This window comes from Oryza sativa, chromosome 2 (genome assembly GCF_034140825.1).
Source record: "Oryza sativa Japonica Group chromosome 2, ASM3414082v1".
NCBI classification, from domain to species: Eukaryota; Viridiplantae; Streptophyta; class Magnoliopsida; order Poales; family Poaceae; genus Oryza; species Oryza sativa.
In genome coordinates this window covers 3,358,143-3,370,381 of record NC_089036.1, presented here as the reverse complement: position 1 = coordinate 3,370,381, position 12,239 = coordinate 3,358,143, and the positions used below count along the sequence as shown (strand labels likewise).

The 12,239-nt window shown below is 43.1% G+C and overlaps 4 protein-coding genes across 4 annotated transcripts; 1 reads left to right on the top strand and 3 right to left on the bottom strand.

Annotated features, from left to right (window-relative positions):
• The first annotated feature begins 1,214 nt into the window (after window positions 1–1,214).
• Window positions 1,215–2,998, top strand: LOC4328392 (small ribosomal subunit protein uS11z). The gene is made up of 6 exons (XM_015772193.2): window positions 1,215–1,301; window positions 1,907–2,026; window positions 2,112–2,157; window positions 2,243–2,328; window positions 2,423–2,552; window positions 2,700–2,998. The coding sequence occupies exons 1-6, from the start codon at window positions 1,299–1,301 to the stop codon at window positions 2,765–2,767; spliced, it is 453 nt and encodes a 150-aa protein (XP_015627679.1). The 5' UTR covers window positions 1,215–1,298; the 3' UTR covers window positions 2,768–2,998.
• A 589-nt stretch (window positions 2,999–3,587) lies between these two features.
• LOC9266618 (early nodulin-like protein 18) lies at window positions 3,588–5,072 on the bottom strand. The gene is made up of 2 exons (XM_015772192.3): window positions 4,697–5,072; window positions 3,588–4,228 (listed from the first exon to the last, which is right to left on the bottom strand). Exons 1-2 carry the CDS (start codon window positions 4,887–4,889, stop codon window positions 3,768–3,770), a joined length of 654 nt encoding a protein of 217 aa, XP_015627678.1. The 5' UTR covers window positions 4,890–5,072; the 3' UTR covers window positions 3,588–3,767.
• A 1,857-nt stretch (window positions 5,073–6,929) lies between these two features.
• LOC9270534 (early nodulin-like protein 18) lies at window positions 6,930–8,394 on the bottom strand. Its single transcript, XM_015769320.3, has 2 exons — window positions 8,075–8,394; window positions 6,930–7,701 (listed from the first exon to the last, which is right to left on the bottom strand). The coding sequence occupies exons 1-2, from the start codon at window positions 8,259–8,261 to the stop codon at window positions 7,103–7,105; spliced, it is 786 nt and encodes a 261-aa protein (XP_015624806.1). The 5' UTR covers window positions 8,262–8,394; the 3' UTR covers window positions 6,930–7,102.
• A 1,124-nt stretch (window positions 8,395–9,518) lies between these two features.
• LOC107280085 (CRIB domain-containing protein RIC10) lies at window positions 9,519–10,798 on the bottom strand. Its single transcript, XM_015769508.3, has 4 exons — window positions 10,741–10,798; window positions 10,427–10,521; window positions 10,200–10,287; window positions 9,519–9,801 (listed from the first exon to the last, which is right to left on the bottom strand). Exons 1-4 carry the CDS (start codon window positions 10,796–10,798, stop codon window positions 9,569–9,571), a joined length of 474 nt encoding a protein of 157 aa, XP_015624994.1. The 3' UTR covers window positions 9,519–9,568.
• Between the last annotated feature and the right edge of the window lie 1,441 nt (window positions 10,799–12,239).

The following is a 12,239-nucleotide window of genomic DNA, read 5'->3' as shown; positions in this document are numbered from 1 at the left end:
ACGTACGCGGACAAGACACACACATGGCTGGCGTCCGTTGGCGCGCCATGCCGCGACGCGACGCGCTAGCGTTCAACGGCGGAGTTAATGCCGCCCGCGCGCCCGCGCCGCGTGAGCGCGCGACACGCGCGCGCACGTCGGCGTCTCCCCAGCGAGCTAGTGGGCGGCGCGCGGCGGCGCCTTTTCGGTTTAATGAGCGCCGCGACGGCGACGGCGCCGGCCGGGGCGACGTGTCCGGCGCCCGGTGGAGGCGGGCTCCGGCCGCCCAGGGTAGGTTACCTAAGCTACGCACGGAGCAACGCCGTACAATGTGTGTTGTGTGGTGTGGAGCAAACGGCTGCGATTGCGACGCGATGCCGTGAACTGCCGGGCACACATGCACGAAGGCGACGTACTCGTGTACACCGTCGTACACGAGGAAAGAGCATTTTGGTTTCCATCCATCACCATATATTCACCACACAGTGACAACGACACGACACAGACATATACGGTGACTATTTAACAGCGAGACAAGTGATTTTTATAGATGATATTATTGCCTTTTGGACGTACGTCGATAGTTGGGTAAATATGAAAAAAAATGTAGGTCATGTTTTAAGTATATTTAATAATAAATCAACTCGCAATGAGACAAAATGATAGCTACGTGTTCTTTTTTAGAAAAAAAAATAAAACAAACGGTTAAACATATGTATATCTTATAGTGATTGCTGAGAATGTAAATAACATATTCAGCTAAAATCATTCGTGAGGCTATCGTTGCATGGTTGGCCAATTGCTAGTAAATACATCAACGGTACATTACTGATAAAAAAATTATGGTTAAACATTTACATATTTATTTTTAATGACTTAAACATCAAGGTTAAAAAAACTATGAAAAACCTTAAAATCAACGTCAAAATTATGTTTCAGATTCAAATTTTGGTATCGGTGTAAAGATGTGGCTCTATGAAATTTTTGTTCAAAAAATAGCGCACACATTGACCGGCCCAATTATTCTCTGCTTGTTTGGCCCATCCGCCCCTACAGCATGGGCTAACCTGGGCCGTCAATTGCCGTCCACAACATCTTGGCCCAGCCCATAACACTCCTGGTCCCACTTGCAGCGGGAGAGTTGGACACCGCTGCTTCCGCAGCAAACCCTAGCCCCCGCGCCGCCGCGCCCATATATAAAGCTCACTCGCTGCTCCACCCTTCCCTCTTCTCTCGTGTCTCCGGCGGCGGCGAGCTCGTGATCTCAACGACCAGGAGGAAACCGGCGCTCGCCTCGATCTCCGCCGCCTCGTCCCACCATGGTAAGGCCAAAGTCCCCCCCTGTTCCCCATCTCGGGTCAAATTCCTGCCCGGATTTGCAGCTTTGATGCTAGGTTTGTGTAGCACGCACGGTCTGCGAGTTGGCTTTGTAGAGCTGTAACTTAGTACTAGAGCATCTGGCATGTTAGGGAGATTATTATTACAGGGTTTGTATCAATTCTGGGATGTGATGGCCAAATGGTTGTTTAGTTGTTGCAAGGGTGTTTCACTGATTTGCTGTTCTAATTTTGGGTCGTGTATGACCCTAGCACATGATTGGTGTGGCGTTTGATTCGCAGTTTTGTGTTGAACAAGGTCTGGTTTGTGTTGATGATGTTTAGAAATGTAATTGTTGCAAGGGTGTTTCACTGTTTTTGATAGATACTCCAAGTATGTTTTGTAGTGAACATTTGGATGATGTAGGAAGGTCTCTGTGTTTACTTGATGAGAGGCATGAAAATTTCTTAGTGTACTGTGCACACCTACTTGTATGGCAGGTTATGGCATAAATTAGTTTTGTCACAACTTGGCATGTAGAAATGTAATTGTTATGTAGCTGTAGCTGGTTCCTTCTCATTCCATAGCTTAACTGTTACTCGTCCTCCAGTCGAAGAGGAAGACCAGGGAGCCCAAGGAGGAGAACGTCACTCTTGGACCCACTGTCCGTGAAGGAGAGTATGTGTTCGGAGTTGCCCACATCTTCGCATCCTTCAATGACACTTTCATTGTAAGTACTTCTTTTTCCAGTTATATATATCCTTCAATCTAGTCTAACCACCTATTCAGTTTCTTACCAATGTTTTCCTCTGCAGCATGTCACTGACTTGTCTGGAAGGGAAACTCTTGTTCGCATTACTGGTATGATTTGTGTTTATTTATTTCATTTGGTTCTCTAGCTGCAATTACTGATGAGGTAAATTGACCATTCCCTGAATTCTTGCAGGTGGCATGAAGGTCAAAGCTGACCGTGATGAGTCATCACCATATGCAGCTATGCTTGCTTCTCAAGATGTTGCACAGCGTTGCAAGGTTTGTATGGAAACATTATCTCTCAATTGGACAGATGGACAGTTCTTGAGTGACTTTTTAAAAGTATTTTTAAAATTCTGTTGAACATTTCCAGGAGCTTGGTATTACTGCTCTGCACATCAAGCTTCGTGCCACTGGAGGCAACAAGACAAAGACACCTGGTCCTGGTGCTCAATCTGCTCTTAGGGCTCTTGCTCGCTCTGGCATGAAGATTGGTCGCATTGGTAAATTCAGAGTTTCACTCATACAACCTAAGGATATAGAGATAGTTATTTGTTTCATCTATGCTGTGGATAGTGTTTGTAGCAGGCTCATTATGCTTCAATCCTCCTTAGACATTGTGATGATTGTATGTCTGATCCTTTTTGCAGAGGATGTGACCCCGGTTCCCACGGACAGCACCCGCAGAAAGGGAGGTAGGAGAGGAAGGAGGCTGTAGATGTATTGTCAGCCAACTTGTCGCCATGGAGCATCTCTTCTTTGGATAGTCTCATAGCTCCCAATGTTCCTGAAGAGAGATTTAGTTTTGCTCAGTGTCCTGAATTGTTGACTGTCAAGTTAATTCGGCTGCTATGTTTTGGTTCAAGGAAATTTCCAGTTTTCATGCTTAACAAACCCAATATGTGTACCTTCGTGGTTCCTTATAATATGGTTGGATTGTCTTATGCTATCTGCGCATGCTTTCTACATGTTACGATGTGGGTGTGGCCTCTGGCGATATACTGCAAAGTTGAATTTTGATCCATTTGGCACTGCATTTTCTGTCAACAGAAGAATAGCATTTCCTTTTCATTTTATATGAAGTACTAGAACTAGTCATTCCTAAGCTAGCATTAGGAGGTGATTCATTCTCTCTGAGGTCCTAAAACTCGTGCATCCTACCTAAGCTAGCCGTGTTTGTCATCCTACCTAAGCTACCTAAAACTCGTGCATCCTACCTTTGTTCTGGGGCTAGAATAGGCGCTCGATGACCATATATGCTGTGAAAATGTTCTGTAAAGTTTCTCATTATTTAACTTCTTATAGAAGTTTAGTTCTTTTACATCTGCCGCTATCCAAGGACAAAGATATTGGAAATTTTCACAAGTGTCATGTGTAAGATATCTCAATGCTAACTAACCAAACCATAGGCAAATGCAAATGCAAGTTTTATATAAGTTATAGTGTAGTTATAATGTACTTACAACGTAATTACACTTTAATTATATCCGAAAGTTTTTTATTCCAAAAACTTGTGGCAGTTTTTTTAGGTCCTCCCATGTTAGAATTGCATGTCTTCAGTTTATAATGGTTTGTCTGAAAAAACAAAGATACAATACAAGGGAAAATAACAAGTAGTACAAACTAAAAGGTACATTGCCTTTACATCAAACGAACAGAAGAATTCACTTTCTGAATAAACGAATAAACGGCATCTTCTCTTGCAAAGTGTCAGATATTCAGATAGCAATCGCGACGCAGGCAATGGCGGCGATCAGAGAGCCGGCGAGGCCGCTCGCCGCCACCGTGAGCCCAGCGCCACTCTTCGCGCCGCCGCCGGCCGCCCCGCCGTTAGCCGGCGAGCTGTTCGTCCCCGCCGGCGTGGCCGGAGCACCCGGCGGCGCCTGCCCGGCTGGAGCGCCACCGCCACCACCACCACCGGAGGGAGACGACGGCGACGACGAGGAGGACGGCGGCGAAGCGCTGCTCCCGGTGGCGTTGGCGACCATGACGATGAGCTTCTCGCCGGCGCGGCAGTTGGCGTCGACGCCGCTGATGAAGAAGAAGGCGCCGGCGCGGTCGAGCGTGACCGCCGTGTTGCCGTCGGCGAACTTGCTGTCGTACGACGCCGTGTTGCACGCGTTGTAGTCCGCCGGCTCCACCACCAACACCGAGTCCTTGTCCTTCGGGTACACGAACACTAGCATACACATTAAAAAAAATGCTTATTAACATGTCGCAATAAGATCGGTACATTCATGGTGTGTAAGTGTGATGTTACGTGTGTTGTGGTATGTGTCAGTGCGCATATGCTATAGACTCAAAAGTGTGACTGTAATGTTGCACGTGTACTGAATTTTTTATCATCATGGTGCAAAAAAAAAAAAGGTACATGGGTGTTCAGCCATAGGCCTCCGGGCCATGACCTAGGGGCCGAGGGCTGGGTCTGTCCTTATGAGTTCATATTCTCTATCATAATGACATTATTATTATAGACACCGACATGTGGGACAATAAAAGAGTAGAACCTATATACTAGTGACTGTAATGATGATGACATTATAGTTGATGATTCTCACCTCACTATGTGTATATAGTATGTATCTGCCGTGCACTCGAAAAATAATAACGGCTGAATCTTAAAGCAGCTAACTGTAAATATACTTACAAAGCTGGTCGCCGACCTGGAAGCTGGTCTTCTCGGCCCAGGTGTTGTACGGCTCGTCGCCGGCGCCGGGCACGCCCCATCCGCCGTCGCCGCCGACCTTGTACTGCGTCGCGCCGGCGATGGCGACGACGTGAAGCACAGCGAAGCTGCAGGCCACAACAAGCACACTGCAGCTGCTCGCCATTGCTGCCATGCACAACGAACAAACTAACCTGATCTTGCTTCTGTCGATAGATGCCTGAATTTTGGTGATGGTTTCGTCAGGTTGCAGGTTTCTCGCGTGTATTTGTAGGCGTATCGATCGGGGAGAGGCTTTACAAGCTGTAGGCCACACGGTGCCTTGCTGAAGCTAACGTTTTGCTCGGGCGTGCAGGCATGCAGGGGCATGTGCTGGGGGCTCTCGATCGCTTTTCATGCTGTGTTTATCCCGTCGATCGCGTCAACTGCGTCGCCTTTCGAATCGATGCTTTGCCGATCGAGCTTGGAAAGTTGGACAGAATAATACTCGGGGCTAAGCTGGATAATTTTACCGGAATATGATTCTTGATTTGGGCACAGGCTGCCTGACAGCCAATGTCATTTGTCGGGAGAGAGCAGGAGGAGGCCTCTCTTTTTTATTTTATTTTTTAAAGATGTGAGATCATTTTAGTCTGATCCTGATTTATTAGCAGAGAAACACCAGAAACTATAATACCTGTTTGATTTGAGAGATCATAAGTTACGTTTGAATTTGGGTGGAACAATGTAGATTGAAGTAGATGAAATGCGGGTGAACGATGATGGATGATTTACTTGTTTATTAGAAAATCAGCTCGTTAGTTGGCGTGCAATTGCGTTGCATCAGTTCCAAGATACAATGGTTTGTAGCATTTAAAATTTATCCTAGATTATAAGATCTTCACCTACTACATCGTATCAATCATTCACAGTCATCAGTTATTGAATTTCTCTACCAACTTTTCCATCTCAACCGGCCATTCTCGTTTAATTTCACTCCTCTCGTTAACCCACGTGAAAAACTATATAAATGCTTATATTTTCGGATGAAAGGATAGAAATTTGAAACTATTTTTACATGAGCTGATTTATTTCCCATATAAGTTGTGTTCTTAACTGTATTCCCCAAAAAGAAAAGTTATGTTCTTAAGTTAATGTTCCCAACTTCACCTCTCTCATTTTTCGCGCATAAACTTTTCAAACTGTTAAAAATGTATAGAAAAGTTTCTTTAAAAAATCATATTAATTCATTTTTAAGTTTTTTAATTAATACTTATAGTTAATTATATGCTAATGTGTGCTTCGTTTTGCATACTGGAGAGGTGGTGTTCGGCGTTCCCAACCCCTCCTCTCTAACACAACCTAAATCACTCTTTTCAAAGGACCTCTTGATGATTTTTTAATTGGGAGTACCTGTACAACATTCAACAATTTTTTTATGAAGAACTTTCAAATGCAAAGTTAAATGTAGCTGTAGTATAATTGGAGTGTATGTCCGTTTTAACTACTCCCTCCATTTCAAAATGTTTGACACCGCTGATTTTTTAGCACATGTTTGACCGTTCGTCTTATTCAAAAACTTTTGTGAAATATGTAAAATTATATGCCTACATAAAAATATATTTAACAATGAATCAAATGATAAGAAAAGAATTAATAATTACTTAAATTTTTTGAATAAGACGAATGGTCAAATATGTGCTAAAAAGTCAACGGTGTCAAATATTTCTCGAAACGGAGGGAGTATATTGTTACTATAACTAACCTATATGTAACTGCTATAAAATCAACAGAAAAATCCGCACGAGGCTCACTGGTTAATGCAGCTTGTCTTTAGGCATAATGTCGTGGGTCGACCCCAGCCATATGCAGACTCCTGCACGAATCTCCACATGATCTAACGGTTCATAAACTGAAAGGAGTTTGTTTTTTGACATTTAAACTGAAAAGAGTTTGTCGTTAGGCATGAGGTCATGGGTTCGACCATCTAACGACGGTTCATAAACTGGAAGAGTTTGTTGTTAGGCATGAGGTCATGGATTCGACCATCTAACGGTTCACAAACGGGCTGGAAAGTACAACTGGGCCGGCCCAGCCCAACGATTTATCCGGGATCGGAGATTGAATCCCCGTACCCGCCCCCGTCGGCTGAAACGCGCCGTGTTGCCTGCACTTCAGCCGGCGACGAATTTCAAATAAAAAAACAAGGGTTAATATTTGGATTTGAACACATCAAATTTTGGCACAAATGCTCGATATCATTTTGTTCTTATTCATCCTTTGGAAAACGAATTAATACAAACACACGATGTACATACACACACACGTATAGTACACAAATCATCTCCCTCCAAATTAATTCAAGTTATTACAACAGCTTCACTTTTGCACTGATTGCATGGTCAGACTTCAGAGTGCGAGCATGGCGTAGCCAATGATGCCGGCGGCGAGGCCCGATGCCGCCACCGCGGCGTGCGCGGCGCCGTTCGCGGCGGGCGGCGGCGACGACGTGGCGCTCGGGTTCCTCGCCCCCTGCGCGCTCGGCGCGTTCGCCGATGGCGGCGCCGGCGGGGACGACGCGGATGGCGCAGGCGACGCTGGCGTCGGAGTGGAGGGAGGCGACGACGCGGGCGGCGGCGTCGTCGGAGCAGCGGCGCCCGACGAGCTGGGAGACGGCGGTGAAGCGGGCGGAGGTGACGGGGACGACGGCGGCGGGCTGGCGGGTGCAGGCGACGTCGGCGGCGGCGCGGTCGACGAAGCCGGGGGCGGAGACGGCGCGGTGGCGGTGGCGGTGCCGTTGCGGCTGGCGAGGACCATGACGATGAGCTTCTCGCCGGCGCGGCAGTTGGCGTCGACGCCGCTGATGAAGAAGAAGGCGCCGGCGCGGTCGAGCGTGAAGACCGTGTTGCCGTCGGCGAACTTCTGGTCGAACGACGACGTGTTGCACGCGTTGTAGTCGGCCGGCTCCACCACCAACACCGAGTCCTTGTCCTTCGGGTACACGAACACTGCAACCATTGTCCATAGATGATGATCCGCCATGATCATGCGCTACTTCCTTTATTATAAGTCGCTTTGATTTTTCTAAAGTCCAGTTTATTGAAAGTTTAATTAAATTTATAGAAAAAATATAGATTTATAACACTAAATTAGTCTTATTAACTCTACCATTGAATATGTTTAATAGTTTTTATTTGTTATATGTTGAAAATATTAATATATTTTTCTGTAAACTTGATGAAGCTAAAGAGGTTGTAATTTTTTTAAAAAAAAAGTCAAAACGACTCGTAACATTAAACAGAGCTAGTACCTCAAAAGCTTCATCACAAATGCATGGAATAATATTTGTCGCAAAGAACTCGAATTTAATCAATTGATTACCTAGGGTGTCTCCGATCTGGAACCTCATCTTCTCGGCCCAATCGTTGTACGACTCCGCATTGGCGGCCGGGACGCTCCAGCCATTGCCGCCGCCGACCTTGAGCTGAGTAGCTCCAGCCATGGCAACCACAAGAGCAAAGCAGGCAAGCCCAAGGCCATAGCTGTAACCACTAGTACCTTTCACCATTGATCACTGCAACAAAAACCAAAACCAGCTAGTTTTTTTTTTACTACTTAGCTATAGGTAATTAACTAGTAGTAATTGATCAAGCTCAGTGAAGCTTTTCACTTCTTGTGGTGGATGAGAAGAGGCCAAGCTAGGTAGCCGGGTATTTGTAGGCCTCAATGGCTGGGAGCTTTACAAGCTGTGGTGTACTTTGCTTTCCATGGACACCTTGAGATTAGCTTCCAAAGCATATGACACCTCACCTTTACTTCCATCTTGTGTTCTTGTCTGTCTCTTGTGCTTGTTGCAATGCCATGGTTGCCTACCTGACATTCACAGCAGAGCTCAAGACTAGCCAGGTGACACTGGAATATTCATGGCTTGTGAGTCAGTCCATGGTACATGGAAAAAAAAAAGTCATTTTCCAATGTAGTGATTGTTTGGGTCAAATCACTCTCATGTGGTTAGTTAGTACACGTGGCACAGCGTGATACGTCGGTCAACGCAGGGCCATGACTTTGCTCTTAGCATTGCACTCACGGTCAGGTTAAGTTGATCAACGCAAAAGACCTGAATAGTTATGTCAGGGTAAAAATGGGATTAATTTACTCCCAAAAAGTTTCTTTTTTTTTGTAAGGTTGCATAGGTAGCAAAAGGTTCTTGCCCTTGATGCTCAGGTTATGCTTTGCCCAAATGCAAGGAAAGCAGAGTGCAGTGCATAATCACGAGATATAAAGATTGATGATATTTCCAAGTGTTTTTTTTATATGATTAGATCAGCTGTGTATCACATTATTACAGTCCTTGAACAAAGTGCTGAGGCATGATGAAACGTTGCATCATGTCAATTGCACGTTTGTCTTGGCAATTGGCAACTTGGCGTAGAAAAAAAGTTAGTCGAATTGTTCTTGGTCCTTGCATGTCGTGATCAATGGCATTATTAGCCCCCTCACAGCTGTATGTGTTTCAGAAAAAAATGATGTGAATCAAGCTTACTTATATTGATATGTTATTGAAAAATGTTAGAAAACTTTTTTTTTAATCCACAATCTGAAGTGGGGAAAAAATATTATACTACTGAAGTCTAACATCTGCCGACTGCCATCCAATCATTAAAAGAATCTGAAGAATTAGTCAGAAGTATAAAATTTGAGATGCACACAACTTCAAACATTAAGTTAATCCATTTTCCTTTGCATTTCCAACTATGTCTTGACTGTAAAAGAAAAGAAAGAAAAAGAAAGAATCAAACAATTCACAATCAATTCTCTTCCTATACCGACATACAATGTACAATTCATGGTAGTTTCAAACACAATCTGTAAATTTCAGGCAACCCGAAACCCTCTTTGCGATTCGTTGAATGCGTCGTATGCGGTTGCGAACGAGGTTCTTGACCTCGAGGACGATGATCTTGCAGATGAGGTAGGTGATGATGTTCTGGTCTTCTTCCTTCTCACCTTCCTTGGGCCTCTTGGGATGTCAGGGCAGGAGGGTGCCTCCTGGCCAGATTTCTCCGGCAAGATCTCAATTGGCAGCATGCTTCTTGGCTGTTCAAAATCTGCATAAAAAATATTATTTGGTCATCATGAATGTTTGGATACCATGTTTGATGATTTTTCTGTATATCTGTTCATTGCACCTTGTAAACATGCAAGCAACCTAAAAAGAAAATGGTGTAAGTGGTGTGCCACTACTGAAGTACTTGTCCTTAGAAAATAGATCAAGAAGATTTCCAACGTTTATATAGTAATAAATGATTAGTTCTGAAGATTCAGGACCAATTAGACTACTATGGATGATTGTGACGTTTTATATCAGGCATGGCTCAAGTGGCATATTCAAAAGCACCAATGGAACTTCATATTTTAGAATCTTTTGTTTGATTAACCTTTATATATGTTGTATTGACTTTATTTTTGAAGGATAAACATAGAAAGATGAGAGGACATTAAATACCTAAAGAGGCCCAAGAAGTCTGCCTTGATGGTGCAGTTGTGCTCAGAGAACCGGTTGATAAATCTTCTGTTCCCGTGAATTCGTTCATCTGAAAGTGAGAAATGTACATTTCCAATAATTAGAAATACTAGAATATGAAGCAAAACTCATAAACAGAAAACATTCATAAATCATAATGCAGTAGTTGATCATCTGATGAAAAGGCTGTCAAGTATTGGTATGTTTACCCAGCTTGGAGATGTGTCACTGGTGCCCAAACCTATGTGAGCCACATGCTTTACATCTGTAGGGTACCCAATTTCCATCTCATGCTCCTTATGCACTGCAAAAGAAAAAGAAACCATGTGTTATAAACTTATTGTTGTACATTGATCACTTTCTGTGATTTCTCACGGTTATACACACAGTACTATCTTATTGTGCTTTTACTACATTTTCTTGAATCTGAATCTGGATTTATAAACCAGAATCAACAAAATGCAAGCTTAAGTAATGTAAGCAGGCAGAGATATAGGGAAACAAAGAAAGATAGGAGTATTACCGAACATTTGAGAGATTATCTTCAGGCCTTTGAATATTCCCTTCATCTTTATCGCCATTTGTGAGTTTCTCCACAAGCAAGATCTCCCTACATCATGAATGACAATGTTCATTACCAATGTGAAGAAAAAAATTAGCTTGGGTGCTACAGACTCATATATTTTGAATCGCATATGGCAAAAGGAAAGCACAGCAGCTTACCTCCAAACTCCAAAGCTAGTGTCTCGTTTGCAACTAGCAAAGCTTTGAAAATCACACTTTATTTCTGAATCTTCAGACTAAGTTCAGTCTGAAGAACAACAAGAAGAAAGAGATGGGGAAGAAACAAGATAAAACTTGATTAGCACAAGTAGTTTTCTGTAGATGGAGAAGAGGCAGAGGAGGAACTAAATCTTCTGTGAGGGTAGCATGACAAGTGCTTAAATATGATCACAAGTTAGTTAGTTGGCTGCACCTTCTTCCCCCTCTTCCAATTTTATATTTTAGTTCTCTTGAGAGCCATTCAAGCCTTGCTGAAAAAAAAAACAACTTGCGCAGTTGCACTGTTCTAGCTGTACTTAGATCTTGTTTTCCATACAACGGGAACTAACATCGAAAATATTATAATTTTCCTGCATAATTTTCCTAAGAGGCTGGTGTCTGCATAATTTTTCCCTGAAAATGACTGGTGATTTCATATAAATATTAACTGTCAGGCTTCAAGTTTTTCCGTCTTACACCTGACTTGTCATGCAAACAAGTAAAACAACAAACTTTGCAGCTCAAATGGGTAGGTATATTATTGAAAGATTTCAGGCCAATAGGCTGGTTAACTCTGTAATAGATGATATGGTACATATCAGATGTATAGTATAGTCCTAGTACTTTTAAGGATCATTGCATAGAATGGCTCTTTTTAGGTGGTACTGACATGGCAGCAAATCATCTTCTTATTTAAAAAATATCCAATTTTATCTTTAACAGATGAAGTTTTACATCACATTTTTGTCTAGAACTTTCAGGAGGGCTGCATATCTTTATATTGGATAAAGAAGAAAACCAGTGGATTTTTTTGTCATTGCTTGCTCATTGTTTTTGCCTAAGCTTGTTAGTTAAGAAAACAATATAACACAACACATGCAGACATTTCAAATGGAACTAGTATGACCTACTTCTTCAGTGCCTTATCCTCTATGGCTCAAAGAAACGTATTTCCTACACTTGGTGGATGATGATCTGTCCCATTCCACTTAATTCACTATGTGTTTGAATTTTTCTCTGGATATCTCTTCCTGATCCTGATGACTTAATTTTGTATTATGAACAAGTTTTGTTTATCTTCTAGGGTCTATACACACCATGAAATTTTCCACCAAGCTGCAACCAATCACTAGAGGTTGCTTGTGTTACCATTTGATATTAAATATCCATTTGTGGCTGGAGGTGTATCAGATAATAACATCACTTGCAAGCTAATTAAAAACACAACGCAAGGAAAATTAGGCATCACTATCGTTCTGT